This window comes from Oncorhynchus mykiss, chromosome 6 (genome assembly GCF_013265735.2).
Source record: "Oncorhynchus mykiss isolate Arlee chromosome 6, USDA_OmykA_1.1, whole genome shotgun sequence".
Classification (NCBI taxonomy): domain Eukaryota; kingdom Metazoa; phylum Chordata; class Actinopteri; order Salmoniformes; family Salmonidae; genus Oncorhynchus; species Oncorhynchus mykiss.
In genome coordinates, this window is record NC_048570.1 from 24697074 (window position 1) to 24715400 (window position 18327).

General features: G+C 40.8%; 1 protein-coding gene across 4 annotated transcripts in view; it reads right to left on the bottom strand.

Moving 5' to 3' along the window:
* Positions 1-18017, bottom strand: part of LOC110525585 (adhesion G-protein coupled receptor D1) — a 59303-nt gene extending 41286 nt beyond the window's left edge. For 2 of the 4 annotated variants that reach the window (XM_036979706.1, XM_036979705.1), the window contains exons 1-10: positions 17548-18017; positions 17414-17456; positions 15477-15593; positions 14600-14698; positions 13848-13970; positions 13441-13617; positions 11649-11906; positions 10415-10482; positions 9716-9871; positions 9499-9555 (exon numbers count right to left, since the gene is read on the bottom strand). In XM_036979706.1, the coding sequence (XP_036835601.1) occupies positions 9499-9555; positions 9716-9871; positions 10415-10482; positions 11649-11906; positions 13441-13617; positions 13848-13970; positions 14600-14698; positions 15477-15593; positions 17414-17456; positions 17548-17601 (1152 nt within the window). In that variant the 5' untranslated portion in view covers positions 17602-18017. The remainder of the gene's footprint in view (positions 1-9498; positions 9556-9715; positions 9872-10414; positions 10483-11648; positions 11907-13440; positions 13618-13847; positions 13971-14599; positions 14699-15476; positions 15594-17413; positions 17457-17547) is intronic. The other 2 variants (XM_036979707.1, XM_036979708.1) reach the window with 2 other exon arrangements.
* Positions 18018-18327: the final 310 nt, after the last annotated feature.

Consider the following 18327-nt stretch of genomic DNA (forward strand, 5'->3'; position numbering starts at 1 on the left):
TAAATAGTGTGTGATAATGACATATTGGTGTGTGAACAGATGATCAGAATTCGGGTGATTGGGATCTGGAGAGTGAGCTGCATTCAGGGGATCTACATGTCTGAGAGTGTGAGCTGGAAAGTGGGTTGGAGAATTAGCTGCATTCAGGGGATCTACGTGTCTGAGAGTGTGAGCTGGAAAGTGGGCTGGCGAGTGAGCTGCATTCAGGGGATCTATGTGTCTGAGAGTGTGAGCTGGAAAGTGGGCTGGAGAGTGAGCTGCATTCAGGGGATCTATGTGTCTGAGAGTGTGAGTTGGAAAGTGGGCTGGAGAATTAGCTGCATTCAGGGGATCTACGTGTCTGAGAGTGTGAGTTGGAAAGTGGGCTGGAGAATTAGCTGCATTCAGGGGATCTACGTGTCTGAGAGTGTGAGTTGGAAGCAGACGTTGCATCGGGAAGTTAGATATTTAAAAGAGTTAATTTTAAGTGAAAAACTTGAAAGTTCTATCTGCATAAACACATTTGAACTTGGTGCTATAAGGTTCTCTCTGCAATCCAATCACAAGCCTGAACAATCAGAACACATGTCTTTTCCATCTCCCTCTTAGTATGGTCTAGGCTAGTCTAGTCAGCAATAAATAATGTCACTCAGGCAACAACAAAAAAACACTGTCAGAAAGCTTAAAGTAAATTATTGTTGTTCAGTAATGACAGTAATTGATGACCTTAATTCATTTCATAATGCATTTGATGATGAGTACTGACTATCTTGGTAGTGATATTTTATAATTGATGTATTCAAATAGCTGCAGTCTTCTTAAACACTGAACATTTCTAATTCAGAAGTGTCAGATAGAACCTTTCAGAACATTCCAGAGCCATAAGGTACAAATGATTTACACATGTCTGAGGATTTTGATACTCTGTACTTTAGATACTTTTAAGGTGAGGACCTCAACGGATTAACAATTCTCTACAAAACAGTTCTGAGATCTGGTATGTGAAATCTTTGATGCTCAATATCTCAGAACTATACGTTGCGTAGATAGAACCTTATAGTCGCAAGGTCACAAAACCTTAGTTTATTTATTTAGGTTATCAGACAGCCCTTTTCATTATTTAGTCTACAACACATTTTGATGATGTAATAATACATTTTAAAAACAAATTCCAAATGCAAGTTTCATGAGTAAATGATATATTTCAAGCAGTTTTGACATACCAAAAGACCAGTCGGCCTATGCCAGTAATTGTTGCTTGTTGCCACCAATGTGAAGGAGCCAAAACTTTAACTTTGCTGGAGTATTGAAACACATCATCTTGAGATGTTTTGAAAAATGACATGGTATGTTGTAACACCACTTAATCATGTTTTCTGCAACACCTTGCCAGGGACTGGGAACCCTACCAGAAAAGGTTGAAAATACAATTTTGGTGTTTCGAGCTCTGTTCAGTGCAGAATTATACACCTTCTCTTTTGATGTTGTTTCCTCTCGCTAAAGCTCTATGGTGTTTAAAATCCTGTCTAGTTCAGAATTAGATAATTTCTTATTTTAATGTTCGACATTGATTTATGTATCTGATCATTTGCCAGTTTAACCCATTTTAGCAGGCATTGTTGAGCACAGTGCTCAATCCGTCAGCAGTAATTAGAGGTTTGACAGTAAACATGGCAGGATAACTGTATTTACCTCTACCATTAAAAGTTGGAAATGTGGGAATGGGTCGTCTCATCAAGGAATGTCATTTTGCCTGATGGTTTTGAAAGCTGTTCATCATGATCCATTACAACTCATGGCATAACATGGCGCTTAATACTAACACTAATACCGGCCGATAGGTGCGGTTAGAGTGTTGGGTCAGTAACTGAAAAGTCGCTGGTTTGAATTCCTGAGCCGACAAGGTGAAAAATCTGTTGACGTGCCCTTGAAGGCACTTAACCCTAATTTTCTCCAGGGGTACGACCCTGTAAAACGACATTTCACTGCAGCTATCCAGGTGTCTGTAACAATAGTATTATTTTTTTTACATAGAACTATACATGTTTCTTTCTTCAAACATGCATACAACATTGTGTAAAATAATCATGAAGTCAGAAATGTTTTAATTACTCACAATCCTGTCAAAATTGAGCTATGTGGCAAAATAGGAAGTGCAAGGAGATTAAAACCAGACTTCCAATGAGATCAGTAACAACATTTTCTCAATCTTTGCTTATCCTCATAAAATATATTAACATTTGAGCAAAATGTTATGTTGGATTTATTCCCCCCCAAAATGGGTCAAATTAAATGAACAAATAATTGAAATGACTTGCATTAATTTATTAGGTTTACAGTATGTTATTTTTATTTATTTAAAATTCCAATGAAATTCCAAAGAAATGTCGTCGTACCATCTTACTAAGTCGGGGGTTCAATTCCCGCTTACGCCTGTCCCACTACCACTCCTTCTCTGACTCCTCCTGTTTCTAAAAATCTATATTTAGGCAAAAAAAACATTTGCAGTTCTCCATTTGAGAACTTCTATTTGAATACTTCTATTCTGTTTTTAAAACTTTCTGTGTATCATAACACTGACATAACACTGACAAACACCAGATCTCAGCTTAGGTGCACTACTTTTCATAGTTTCATTACACAATCATTGTGTTTTGAGTCTCTTTTTTTACAGTGTATAGGTAGCTGTACAGCAAATCAGCAATTTGTTCGCTAGTTCAGTGGTTCTCAAACATTTTGACCCGCAATCCCAAAAAGGAGTGGTTCAATGCTTGCGACCCCGCACACGTGCACAATCGCTGAGCAAATGTAGCCTGTCATTACAGCCATAAACAGTGATACATTTTCAAAGTGCAAGATAAAGAAATAAAGTGTGTTTTACACCTGCATTTTGAGCTGAAAGTCATTCATGTTAGCAGTGAATATCAACTAGGGATATCATCAGACCCAGCTCGAGGATGACATGCCTGAGGGAGCATTTTAAATCAATGGGGGGGGGCACAACTAGTATTGCTTTCGAGCCCTAATAAAACAAGGTAGATTGGTCATACAGTTGTTCAAATGTATGAAAGTGTATCTGAAATGTAGCCGTACACATCAATAACCATTGTTTTATATAATAACACATGAAAGATACAGTGCCTTGCGAAAGTATTCGGCCCCCTTGAACTTTGCGACCTTTTGCCACATTTCAGGCTTCAAACATAAAGATATAAAACTGTATTTTTTTGTGAAGAATCAACAACAAGTGGGACACAATCATGAAGTGGAACGACATTTATTGGATATTTCAAACTTTTTTAACAAATCAAAAACGGAAAAATTGGGCGTGCAAAATTATTCAGCCCCTCTACTTTCAGTGCAGCAAACTCTCTCCAGAAGTTCAGTGAGGATCTCTGAATGATCCAATGTTGACCTAAATGACTAATGATGATAAATACAATCCACCAGTGTGTAATCAAGTCTCCGTATAAATGCACCTGCACTGTGATAGTCTCAGAGGTCCGTTAAAAGCGCAGAGAGCATCATGAAGAACAAGGAACACACCAGGCAGGTCCGAGATACTGTTGTGAAGAAGTTTAAAGCCGGATTTGGATACAAAAAGATTTCCCAAGCTTTAAACATCCCAAGGAGCACTGTGCAAGCGATAATATTGAAATGGAAGGAGTATCAGACCACTGCAAATCTACCAAGACCTGGCCGTCCCTCTAAACTTTCAGCTCATACAAGGAGAAGACTGATCAGAGATGCAGCCAAGAGGCCCATGATCACTCTGGATGAACTGCAGAGATCTACAGCTGAGGTGGGAGACTCTGTCCATAGGACAACAATCAGTCGTATATTGCACAAATCTGGCCTTTATGGAAGAGTGGCAAGAAGAAAGCCATTTCTTAAAGATATCCATAAAAAGTGTCGTTTAATGTTTGCCACAAGCCACCTGGGAGACACACCAAACATGTGGAAGAAGGTGCTCTGGTCAGATGAAACCAAAATTGAACTTTTTGGCAACAATGCAAAACGTTATGTTTGGCGTAAAAGCAACACAGCTGAACACACCATCCCCACTGTCAAACATGGTGGTGGCAGCATCATGGTTTGGGCCTGTTTTTCTTCAGCAGGGACAGGGAAGATGGTTAAAATTGATGGGAAGATGGATGGGGCCAAATACAGGACCATTCTGGAAGAAAACCTGATGGAGTCTGCAAAAGACCTGAGACTGGGACGGAGATTTGTCTTCCAACAAGACAATGATCCAAAACATAAAGCAAAATCTACAATGGAATGGTTCAAAAATAAACATATCCAGGTGTTAGAATGGCCAAGTCAAAGTCCAGACCTGAATCCAATCGAGAATCTGTGGAAAGAACTGAAAACTGCTGTTCACAAATGCTCTCCATCCAACCTCACTGAGCTCGAGCTGTTTTGCAAGGAGGAATGGGAAAAAATTTCAGTCTCTCGATGTGCAAAACTGATAGAGACATACCCCAAGCGACTTACAGCTGTAATCGCAGCAAAAGGTGGCGCTACAAAGTATTAACATAAGGGGGCTGAATAATTTTGCACGCCCAATTTTTCAGTTTTTGATTTGTTAAAAAAGTTTGAAATATCCAATAAATGTCGTTCCACTTCATGATTGTGTCCCACTTGTTGTTGATTCTTCACAAAAAAATACAGTTTTATATCTTTATGTTTGAAGCCTGAAATGTGGCAAAAGGTCGAGCTCAGTGAGGTTGGATGGAGAGCATTTGTGAACAGCAGTTTTCAGTTCTTTCCACAGATTCTCGATTGGATGTGGTAGTAGAGTAGTGGCCTGAGAGAACACAATGTGTTGTGAAAAGTGTTATTTTTTTTTGTATATAACTGCCTTAATGTTGCTGGACCCCAGGATCCTTAATAAATACAAATATAAAATAGGAGCACCATGCAAGGGCTCACCTCTGTGCACAACCAATAGGCTACATGGGTCATTGTCCCTATACCCATAAAATAACACAAAGCTGTATATCTATCAATAGCAATTAGACCCCCAAAAGCAAGCACATATTAAGAGTCACAGGTAAATTTAATATGCATTGAAGTAAAAAGTACCAAACAACCAGGCATGAGGGAAAAACAATTAATTTAATATTCTGGCATGGTGTCCAGGGCCATAAAGATTGTAGCTTACCATTTAGAAGAGCTGCAGCTTCCTCAAAGATGTGTTGCACCTTATGAGAAGTTTCTGATTCCCTTCTCCTTCCTGGCGAAATGTACTTGTCAGGTCCCTCTCAAAAGCCAGCTGGACAAGCTGTGCTTTTGGTTGATGTAACATACTGCGTCTGTGTTCACTGAATACGTTCTTCAGGGTGGAGAAGGCCCCAAACGTAGATGCCACCAAATGTTAATCCATGTTTCAGTGCCAACAGCACAGTCAGCACTGCTGACAAAGGCCCGCCATGTCTTTGAAAAACACTGAGTGGGGTCCATTTGTTGTTCTTGGCTGCAGTTGCGATTTCACTTTGCAAGAATTTCTGATTCACAATAAACTCTGCTTCCACTGGTTCAGTTTTGGTTAGATACAACAATGTCTTGGTATTGCTCACATCCCAAACGTTTGGGCTCTTGAGATCAATGGCACACAGAGCTTCCACCCGTTGACTATTTTAACTGTGATGAAATTTCCCCGAGCACGGCATCCTATGTATGAGCTGAAAAACAGTATTTTACACTCCCTTATTATGCTGGCCCACAGTGCTTTACAACTACTGTACATATTGTACTCTGGCAGAGATTTACTCATGAGTCTCAGTCGTTTACTTGGAGCTGGTGTGCTCGTGCCCTCCAGGCATGCCTCCCAAAGCTTTTCAAATTCACATCGCAGGTTTTCAATGCACCCATACGTACAGTGTGGACAAGTTTGGCACCGGTGTGTAGATCAGTAGCTTCAAATCAGTAACTTGTTAGGATTGAGGAACCCCAGCTATTTTGTGAGTCATGTTAGAAATAAACTTAAGCTTGGCCCTGTCACTGCTTTCAATAAGCCTGTGGCCTCAAGTCTCACATCTGTGCCATATGTGCAAGTTGATTCGATTTTACTGAGCACAATTTCAAAATGACTGACACTGTGGCGAGATGGCAGTCCAAGTCATTTCAGTTTTTCCCCAGTGTACTATGCAGTACTATGGGCTTACGAGTGGCACAGCGGTCTAAGGCACTGCATCTCAGTGCTACAGGCGTCACTACAGACCCTGTTTTGAACCTGGGCTATTTCACAACTGGCCGTGATTGGGAGTCACATATGGCAGCGAACAATTGGCCCAGTGTCGTCCGGGTTAGGGTTTGGCCCGGGTAGGCCGTCATTGAAAATAAGAATTTGTTCTTAACTGACTTGCCTAGTTAAATAAAACAATTAAATAAAAAGCTACTGTGTGTTTCCTAAAGAAGATACACATACTGAAAAAGTCCTCTATCAAATCCTCAGATGACATAAGGTACACCACAAACCAAATGCAGACCTTGAACCAGGTGCTACAAAAGGCCAGCTTTCTCACACTGAAAATGTGTATCGGATAAGTGTCAAGACAAACCTGGCTCCTCATCACTAAGGTTGTCATGTGCTAGTGGCAGGGGTAACGGAGGTGCAGGTGTTTGTTGTGATGTTACCCTTGTGCTGGTGCTAGGCCATTGCTCTTCTCCATCTAGTTGGTCAGCAGGCAGTGTAGGGGATGGGTGGGTACTGCATTTGCTTCTAGGCTCCTCAACCTCGGTGGTCGGGCTAGCAGGCTGCTCGGTGAGCTTGGCATCGGTCTCGACATGGTGGTCCCCAGTTTTTGTTGCTCTTGGCAGTGGCCAGCCATTTTCAGATATATAACCAGAGCTTAGCGAACTAGCTATAATTATTCAGTGTACCACTACCAAAACTTAATGAAGCTAGCTGTAGTTGTCTGCAATAGTGAACCACCTTTTTTCTTTTTTCCTCTGTGAGAAAAGAAACTGTCAATTTGACCCTGCCCTGTGATCCATGAGCTTCCTAAACAAGGTAATTAAGGTGGTACCTTATGACATTGTATGGCTATATAGGTGCCCAATCAGAATGCCTTTTTGGATTTTAACTACAAAATATTACATTATAAAATGTCCCATTCCTCCCCCTTCCTCAGATCATGAGCACATATCGGCATATAGCCTCCATAGCCACGGGAAGTAGGGGTGCTAACGATGCTGCAGCAACCCCTGATAAAATAAAAATGGTAGGCTATATGTAGCCTATTAAAATAATATTTTTCCCATTCATTTTCACACTGGCGAACCCCCCAAAACCTTCTCACTGGGCTTGCTCACCTGACCTGCAATCATTGACCGCTTTCTGATCCAATCAGAGAGCCGAGTGTGTGTTTCACTAGCCAATCTATTTTCTTGCAAGTGCCATACCGTCTCTGGCTGCGTGGAGAATAGCCTAAGCCAAGAAGACTCTGTGCCACAAAATTAGTGGCAAAATGTTACAAAAGCTGTCCAGATAATTTAAAGTCATCAGTCTCAAGTCAAAGTTGAGCCTCAAATCTTGCAAGTCAAAGTCAAGTCTCAAGTTATTTTATTTTCTATCAAGTCGAGTCTCAATTCATCAAATTTTTGACTCTGAGTCAAACTCGAGTCCAAGTCATGTGACTTGAGTCCACACCTCCAGCTTGGTCTCATAGTTAATGTATCTGACACTCAAATTAGTATGCTATGCTGTGTTTGGTACGGTTACATAAAACAGAAAGTTACTTAAGATAAAAAACGAAAGGATGGAGACTGGACGGCATGGATGGGTAGCATATAATGAAAACGTCTAGTAACCCAATGGTTGCGTGTTCAAATATCATCACGGACAACGTTATCATTTTAGCTAATTAGAAATTTTGCTACTAAACTCAGCAAAAAACAAAACGTCCTCTCAGTGTCAACTGCGTTTATTTTCAGCAAAATTAGCATGTGTAAATATTTGTATGAACATAACAGGGTTCGACAACTGAGACATAAACTAAAGAAGTTCCACAGACATGTGACTAACAGAAATGGAATAATATGTCCCTGAACAAAGGGGGGGTCAAAATCAAAAGCAACAGTCAGTATCTGGTGTGGCCACCAGCTGCATTAAGTACTGCAGTGCATCTCCTCCTCATAGACTGCACCAGATTTGCCAGTTCTTGCTGTGAGTTGTTACCCCACTCTTCCACCAAGGCACCTGCAAGTTCCCAGAAATTTCTGTGGGGAATGGCCCTGGCCCTCACCCTCCAGTTCAACAGGTCCCAGACATGCTCAATGGGATTGAGATCCGGGCTCTTCGCTGGCCATGGCAGAACACTGACATTCCTGTCTTGCAGGAAATCATGCACAGAACGAGCAATATGGCTGGTGGCATTGTCATGCCTGAGGGTCATATCATGATGAGCCCGCAGGAAGGGTACCATGAGGGAGGAAGATGACTTCCCGGTAACGCACAGTGTTGAGATTGCCTGCAATGACAACAAGCTGTGCCGATCCTGTGCAGGTGTTGTTACACGTGGTCTGCCACTGCGAGGACAATCAGCTGTCCGTCCTGTCTCCCTGTCTTAGGCATCTCACAGTACGGACATTACAATTTATTGCCCTGGCCACATGTGCAGTCTTCATGCCTTCTTGCAGCATTGCTAAGGCATGTTCAAGCTGATGAGCAGGGACCCTGGGCATCTTTCTTTTGGTGTTTTTCATTAGAAAGGCCTCTTTAGTGTCCTAAATGTTCATAACTGTGACCTTAAATGCCTACCGTCTGTAAGTGTCTTAACGACCTTTCAACAGGTGCATGTTCATGAATTGTTTATGGTTCATTGAACAAGCATGGGAAACAGTGTTTAAACCCTTCACAATGAAGATCTGTGAAGTTATTTGGATTTTTACAAATTATCTTTGAAAGACAGGGTCCTGAAAAAGGGACGTTTGTTTTTTTGCTGAGTTGACTTAGTATTTTTTAGCTACTTTGCATGTTAGCTAATCCTCCCCCTAACTCTAACTTTAACCCTTTAACCTAACTCCTAACCGCAATCTAGCCTAGCTAACTCTAGCCACCTAGCTATTTTTAGCATAAGCCACCTAACCATCTAGCTAAAATTTGACATTTCATAACATATTGTACATTTACTATGTTACATCTACCCCTGGGTCCAGGTTGCAGCTAGTACACCTCTGATATACACTGTATTAACTGGCGTCTGACTTACTGTTTATGATGCTCTACCACATCCAAGTCTATTGTTTTCATGCACTAAGACCATCTGGTTCAGCCTGCTTATATGAAAACATTTGTGTTTGTTCAGTGTCTACAGAACATTGAAATCACAAACTCGCTCATTCCTGTGTTCGCACTTCTTAGTGTTGAAAGATTTAGAGCCAGAATGAATGTGATCTTATTCACAATTTAGTATCATATAGCTGGTTTACTGTAAACCCGTATTTCCCTTTATCCTGTCAAATATTGACTTTCACAAAGTGATTTCACAGAGATATCATGAACTCATTTACCTCATCCTCTCGAGCCACTTCAGAAGACAGCACTTCTCCCACACTCTTCAGAAAGGCCTGGGTGGGACACAACATCATGGGTCTGTGACCTGATGCAAACTATTACAATATACTTTGGTGTGTGTGTGTGTGTGTGTGTGTGTGTGTGTGTGTGTGTGTGTGTGTGTGTGCGTGCGTGTGTATATGACTGTATATACTTCTATCCTTGTTAAAGTACCTGTGTGAGGTTGTTGGCAGTGTCTTGGGGGATGGTCTTGTTGGGCAGGCTGAATGGCAGAAACTCCAGGAAGCCTTGCATGGGCAGAGGGTCCTGGGAGCTGTGGATCTCCTCACTCAGCCTGGTGTTGATAGAATAGGACACATCTGTGACTCCCTGGGGGGAAAAAAGCACCATGCATTAAAACAGATCTTATTCTCTAAAGATACTCTCCCAAGACCAGAATGGGACCAATATACACAGGACACGTTACTTAACCATTACCCTATCCAGTTAGACCTCTTTCTGGCTAATGTCTGCTGTAAAAGTATGCTGCTTATTATCTAACTTCATGCCCTACAGGGGCCCATTTTGTGCTGTTTTGAACAGCTGTCTCTGCTTTCGCCACTCTACGTCCAGAACTGCCGTTTAATAAACAGAAGAGGTTCATTCACATGTGCTCTTAATATCCCTTTTCCCATGCAATTCCTGTCTTAAAGGAAAACAATAGTTCCATAAGGAATGAAATGTTTGTTTGTGTTGGTGGCAGTTCAACCACCAGGCTTCTACCTCATTTCCTGTGAGGCTGCCGTGTGTCTGTTCTAGTTGTAAACCCTGAAAACCATTTCAAATATCCAAGACATGCACATTCCTATGGTGAGAGGTCTAGATGGGCACCAAATGTATTATCTGTATACATCTCCAAAGTTGAGAACTCACCGGTGTTTGTGTCGTAGAGGAGGCTTCTTTAGGAACACTTGCTGTGGTAGGATAAGTCCAAGCATCACCTAGTTGGAGAAATATATGAGACCCATTCGCCCCTTCCACCTGTCATCTATGGGAACACTATCTACATGCCAAATGGATTGCTGAGAGAAGAGCTGGATTTGTTCAAACCCCAAAGATAGATGATTCCTTGCTACGTGTCTGATGATGGTTGGACCTCCCCCAGCCAGGGAATGATGAAAAGAAGTGCTGTGTGATGGTACCTGCTCTTTATATAATCAACCACCTAATACATCATATAGGTACTGTACAAGCCAAAGCTATGTTGGAAGGAAGTCATGAAATCATGCTGTTTGTAAATATCACTAGGTGCACTCAGCAACACTAAATGACCATATATGGTTTTGCATTAGAACCATCCCTTCCAACAGTCAGCTCTTCTTTAGTCCCATTCATTCTCTACAGGTGTAAAATTATAAAATGCCTTCTATTACCATGACAACTTTGTTGTTTATGTCTGTTATGTCTGGGGGGAAAAACAGCACTGAGACCACCTGAGTCTTTCAACATAACCACCTGAATCCTTCACAATGGGTCTAGTTATTAGACAAAGCCTCAGGGAATTGGTGCCCACACCCACATTATTAGTATTTTCCATAAGCATGACTAGTGATTCATCAATTTTTACTAGCAGACACAGTTCACCATGATCTGAATAACACTTCTAGGACTATACAGAGGTCATTGTCCATTTCTTTTGAGTTTTTAGAACCACACAAGATGAATCAAAGCAGCAATGAAAAAGGTCATGTATTATTTATATTTTTACATCAGTTTAGTCCCCTAATCTAAAACCCACGTGTTTGGCCTATATCCCCACTGGATACTTAGTAACAGTACAGGGCCCTTATCAGATTAAATGCTTATATATGGTAAGCATATGGTAAACATATGTGAGACCCTTATAAGGTGGAAGATTGTGAAACAATTTCATGGTAGACGTAAGTGAGATGATTTTAAGATGGGGAGGATTTGTACAGTTGAATATGTTGTCGTGTCTTCCATGCGTCAGTACTGTGGATGGAATGTCTATGACCAAGATGGAAATTGCTGTTGAACCCCTTTCTCCTCACATCCGCCCAGGGGAAATTGTGAACATAGCGAACATTTCACATCACGGAAAAAAAGAGTGGAACATATTCAGACTGACAGTGACATGTGATCTTACCTATGGCAGCCTTGTAGTACATAAGGATCTCCTGTGGTGACAGAGCCCTCTCCCAGATGATAAACTCATCAAAGGCTCCTGTCAAATGGTGTCCATAGGACTGGTCATTTCCTGTCCCAATGACCAGGTCAGGGTAAGGGTCTCCATAGTTCATAGACACGTTGCCAGTGGGGTCACTGGTGTTGAATGTCCCATTGATGTAGATGTTGAGACCATCCTTCAGGGTCCAGGTGAACAGAATGTGGGTCCAGAAGGGCCCTGAAAGGGAAGAGAGAAGCAGAGAAATCATAATCATGACAAGGTCAGACAACAGTGCTTTTCCACTAATATCCGCCCAAAATGTCCCTATGTTCCACTACACACTCTTAGAAAAAAAGATGCTATCTAGAACCTAAAAAGGGTTCTTCGGCTGTCCCCATAGGAAAACCCCTTGAAGGCCCCTTTTTAGTTCCATGTAGAACCATTAACACAGAGGGTTCTACATGGATCCCAAAAGAGTGCTACCTGGAGCCAAAAATGGTTATTCTATGGGGACAGATGAAGAACCTATTTGGAACCCTTTTTTCTAAGAGTGCAGCCATTCAGTCAGCACCTCCATTCTATCCCTCCAAATGGTTTCAATAGACTCCTCCAAGGAGGAAATAACATATCCAGTACTTCTAAAGGTAAACGGACAATAAAGAGAATCCCAAAATATATTCACTGTGAAGTTCCACCAGTGGAGGCTGGCTCAGAGTGCCAACACCCAGCTATCCCTTTGGGATTGGTTTAAACACAAACCATATGTCCCACCAAGAAGTTCCCCATTCACTTGTTCAATCTCTCTTTCCTTTTGGTCTCTCCCTATATTTTAGATAGAGATGTTTCTGTTGAACACAGGTTAGGCTCGAACACATTGTGACAAGGTCTACCAAACCAGTCATGTCTCCTGGTACTGGAAGATGTCTCAAAACAGCTGGTTGAGTCATAGATCTAAGGCTTTACCTCTGTTATGAATCAAAGGCTAAACAACTGCATGGTAAAATGGTGACATATCGTCATGGCACATTATAAGAGCCAGATGATGTTTGATCTTCTGTAACTAATAATCAAATAAATCAAAAGTACACTGGAAGTCCTGTCATATAAACAAGATGATGGAAGACATTTGAGAATTTGTTCATTTTTCTCCTCTAATAAAGAATGGCTGGGAAATGTTCCTGCACCTGCAGTGCAGAGAGCGACATGATGTGCTTTTCTCCAGAAATAACAGACCAGGTTTGAGATGGTAGAGGATGGAGAAATAGTTTTGCTATGGTAGAATATTCATGTTATTTAAATTACTTAATTTAGAGTCCACTTGGGCCTTCAAGTTTGAAATATATGACATTTTTAAGTATATGACTTTCATACATACTATGAAAGGTTACATAAGTATGCACTATTTAGCATGTGGTTCAGTATCTACTATAGTCACGCATAGTATAGTTACTATATATATATTTAGTTACTATAGTCAACAATATGGAAACTAAATATGTGACACATTTATAGTTTGAGATAAAGAATACATTTAATCCATCATTGAATCCATAAAATAATTCTGAGACCAACAGTATAGTCTGCTGATGATTGTAGCTCCATCTGCTTACAATCAATCATATTCAAGGCAAAAAATCTAAAATGATTGAAAACCACAATACACTCCTCATGTAGTAATATAAGAATATTTTTTTTAACCCACCATCTACATCCAAAGATCGCTTTATAACATTCTTTTAAATAATTATTTTGAATCTTTAAAAAAAATGACCTAGTATATTGATGTTAGCCCTCCACCTCTTGAAGTTTCCTCGTGTGTAGAACTCTACGTATCCAATGTAGGCATTGGCATAGACAGAGAAGCCATTGGAGATGACTTTCCCTCCAGAGACTATTGCAAAACGGGACTCTGCCTCCTGGTTCTTCCAAAAGAAGGAAAATGTAATCCCTGAAGAACATGAACATATATTTATCACAGATTCAAAAATAGGGAAATTATTTCAGAACACAAATCATGCTAATTGTAATACATTTAGATCTACATGCAACGCCATCAACAAGATTGTGGAGTCTTACCCCATTAGATAATTACTTCAATTCACTTGAATTATTATACATCGTCAGTACAGTGAAGCTGTAGAATGTTGGTGAGAGGAGATCGAGACAGGCAGAACTCACCCTCAGGGCCACACAGAGTGGGGTCACTAATGCAGGTGTTCTGGTGGTTCCCAAAGTGGAGAAATGTGCCTCCATTATCTCCATTCAGATAGATCCCCTTGTTGACCATCCCTTCAACTATGTCTACAGGAGGATGAAAGGCCAACAACATTATTTTGCCTGATGAGAAAAGGAGGCAGTTTTTCCTCTGAACTAGGCTCTTCACAGGCAAACTAATAGGCAAGCAGTTGTCATAGATTTATGAACAAATTCTCTGTACTGCACCAAATATGGACTGTTCCCCACTGCATAATGACCTACCATGGTAGTCAGCTATGACCAAAGTGCTTCCCTTTGTGTTTCTCCCCCTTTAAATCATGAAAGCAGACAAAACTAAATAGGCCCACCACGTTGAGGTTAAAAAGCAAAGCTCCACTTTACAGCACTCTAGATACAGATCTCTATACCTCTAGTCTCCAAGCTTGTGTAATCCCGATTTACACACTCCAGTCTCGGCTCTTTTTCCAGTGAAGAAAACAATTGTCTCTCCCTGACTACACACACCGTCTCACACACACAGACAAATCCAACATCCTCAGGTAACAGTGTGTGTGACACACTCATGTCAACTACTGGCTGAGCTGGTAGCCGATGCAAAAGACGATGGAGACTGAATAGCCTTAACATGACAGATAGCACCACAGTAACACCAACAGAGCAGGGTGACTGACTATACACACAAATGAATTTCGGTGAGCAGTGATGTTCCTCACCTACTGTTGCAGAAACATTAGTGTAGGCAGAGTCATTGGTATACACAGAGGAAGAGTTATGGGAGGAAGGGAGCACAGTGTGCTTGTGGATTTGAAGAGCTAGGTGAAACATAGAAAACAAACAGACAAAGGAGAAACAGGTGATTTACATATATACACACAAATACCACAAAACAGCCAGACAACACAACAGAACAGTGAGAGACAAGCACAGACACTAGGCATCGTGAGGGATGTGGTGCGTGAGCAGGGTTGAGATTAAGTGTGATGCTGGGCTCAGTACACAGTGCTCAAGCAGGAACTGATCAATAATTTCCCCTTAGGATCAAAGCACATTTTGTAAGGAAATATTTGAAATTCCGTTCTCAAGTCTAGATCTCATCGCTCACAATTGATATAATCGATTGTGAGCCCCAAGGTATTCCATTCAGAATCACTTTGATGGTTCAAACTAGCTTAAACTTATTCAAATGATCAATGTGTACAACTGTGGATGCATTTGGGAAAGTTCTTGCTGCTTCCATATTTGGAAATCAGTTTTGCAAACAATAGTCTTAGCATTCATCTGGAAAGTCTGCATAAAATGTACCAGGGGATGAAGGATAACTTCTTATCCCATTTTGTTTATTGAAACACAGTGCTTTGATGTACATTAGCAAGTAGCCTTTAGACATTTCATTTTGACTCTCTACTTTGAAAGTTATTATAGCAAATGTTAGTGTAATCTTATTTGAACAATGCACACAGCTGCACCTTAACAAGCAGGGTATTGGTGATTGTAATACAGACAAAAGGTGAATTGAGCTATAGACCATGCGGACAGAGAATGGAAAAGACTGGCTATTCTATTCCTAAGAATATAGGTCAATGCACATACTTATATTACTGCCATTAACATGACCTGGTCTGTTTCCAATCTGGTCCCACAATCCATGGATCCCGTCCACCTTATCCAGCGGCCAATAGTGTGAGGCTGTGCCTAACACCTGGAGGCCTGGACAGAAAGTTATGTGTAAACAAAGCTCCAGATGGGACCTTTCTCTAATCACACTCAATCATGCTATTTCAATGGGTTAGTTTCCTGGCATTCCTCCATGTGTATTTTAGGATTACAATTATGGACAACTCTAAACAATACAGCTAATTTGTTGATGTTTGGGTATCTCATTCAATAAACACAGTTTGCATTGCTTAATTAACCACTATTACTGAGTATTACACTTATGGTCAGTCACAAACTATAATTCATCATCCCATTATACAGTACCAGTCAAAAGTTTGGACACACCTACTCATTCAGGGGTTTTTCTTTATTTTTACTATTTTCATGAGGCAATTCATTTCAATCAACAGGTGTTCCTTGTTAAAAGTTCATTTGTGGAATTTCTTTCTTTCTTAATGCGTTTGAGCCAATCAGTTGTGTTGTGACAAGGAAAGGGGGATACCTAGACAGTTGTACAACTGAATGCCTTCAACGGAAATGTGTCTCTGCATTTAAGGTAGGGGTGGTAAACAGAAGATAGCCCTATTTGGTAAAAAAACAAGTACATATTATGGCAAGATCAGCTCAAATAAGGAAAGAGAAATTACAGTCCATCATTATTTTAAGACATGAAGCTCAGTCAATACGGAACATTTCAAGAACTTTTAAAGTTTCTTCAAGTGCAGTTGCAAAACCCATCAAGCACTATGATAAAACTGTCTCTCATGAGGACCACCACAGGAAAGGAAAACCCAGAGTTACCTCTGCTGCAGAGGATAAGTTCATTAGAGTTAACTGCACCTCACAGAGTTCAAGTAACAGACACATCTCAACATCAACTGTTCAGAGGACACTGCGTGAAGCCAGGCCTTCACGGTCGAATTGCTGCAAAGAAATCACTACTAAAGGACACCAATTATAAGAACAGACTTGATTGGACTACGAAACACGAGCAAGGGACATTAGACTGGTGGAAATCTGTCCTTTGGTCTGATGAGTCTAAATTTGAGATATTTGGTTCCAACCGCTGTGTCTTTGTAAGACGCAAAGGAGGTGAACGGATGATCTCTGCATGTGTGGTTCCCACGATGAAGCATGGAGGAGGAGGTGTGGGGGTGCATTGCTGGTGACACTGTCTGTGATTTATTTAGAATTCAAGTCACACTTAACCTGCATGGCTACCACAGCATTCTGCCGCAATACACCATTACATCTGGTTTGCGATTAGTGGGACTATCATTTGTTTTTCAACAGGACAATGACCCAACACACCTCCAGGCTGTGTAAGGGCTATTTGACCAAGAAGGAGAGTGATGGAGTGCTGCATCAGAAGACCTGGACTCCACAATCATCCAACCTCAAACCAATTGAGATTGTTTGGAATGAGTTGGACCGCAGAGTGAAGGAAAAGCAGCCAACAAGTGCTCAGCATATGTGGGAACTCCTTCAAGACTGTTGGAAAAGCATTGCAGGTGAAGCTGGTCGAGAGAATACCAAGAGTGTGCAAAGCTGTCATCAAGGCAAAGGGTGGCTACTTTGAAGAATCTCAAATCTATTTGGATTTGTTTAAAACTTTTTGGGTTACTACATGATTCCATCTGTGTTATTTTCATAGTTTTGATGTATTCACTCACATTATTCTACAATGTAGAAAATAGTCAAAATAAAGAAAACTCCTGGAATGAGTAGGTGTGTCCAAACTTATATTTTTCTCCATAATTTACCAGTAATATTCATTTTAAACTGTAGGCTAATTTCAGACACAACATGGAAAATCTCAAGAATTCAAGGAAAATGAATCCATATTCAAAATGAAGTATAATTAGATTTACCTGGATGCTTGGATGGCTTTGGCTTTACTACTTCGCCATTAACCTGTAAAGAAATCAAATAATCTCAACATTGCAACGTTGCAGTAGCATACACATAATGGTAAAGGTCATATAAAAATAACTGCTGAAATTACCTGAATCAAAGTGACAAAAGCAGTTACAAACAGAATTTCAAATAATAGTTCCATGACTTGGCACTTAATTAAAACTACAAATAGACTACTACAAAAATACTGGTTAATTTAGTTTAAATCCCCAATACACGTTCAATCTCGGAATAAATCATTATTCCAAGACACTGAAAAAAATCACTCTTCTCTGCGTATTAGTCCATGTTTCCAATAAAAACAATTGTCACACAAAACTTAATTCCCTGACATTTTGTAAAACTGCATTAAAATTTAGCAGTGCAATTGGCACATCATAATATACTGCCAATGTGCGTATCCATTCAGAACTTCCCCAAAATTGGTAATCCTCGTCTCTCAATACAGAATAAGAAATATTGGACGATTCCAGCGACGGATTTAGCTCTTTCTTGCTTGCTGTGGTCTGCTCTGTCTGTCCTATGATTGCACTGAGCGGAGGAATTCTCCGGGCTGTTCTATTGGACGTGGTAATGCAAAACGTGATGTCATTTTTGGAGCATCGGAACTCAAGGTGGGGCCTGCGTAAATAACGTATATCAAGTGCGTATTTGGTGATTATGACCCCCTAGCCCTCAGAACAGGCTCAATTCGTCGGGCATGGACTCTAAATGCTGTCGAAAGCGTTCCACAGGGACACTGGCCCATGTTGACTCCAATGCTTCCCACGGTTGTGTCAAATTGGCTGGATGTCCTTTGGGTGGCGGACCATTCTTGATACACACGGGAAACTGTTGAGAGTGAAAAACCCAGCAGCGTTGCAGTTCT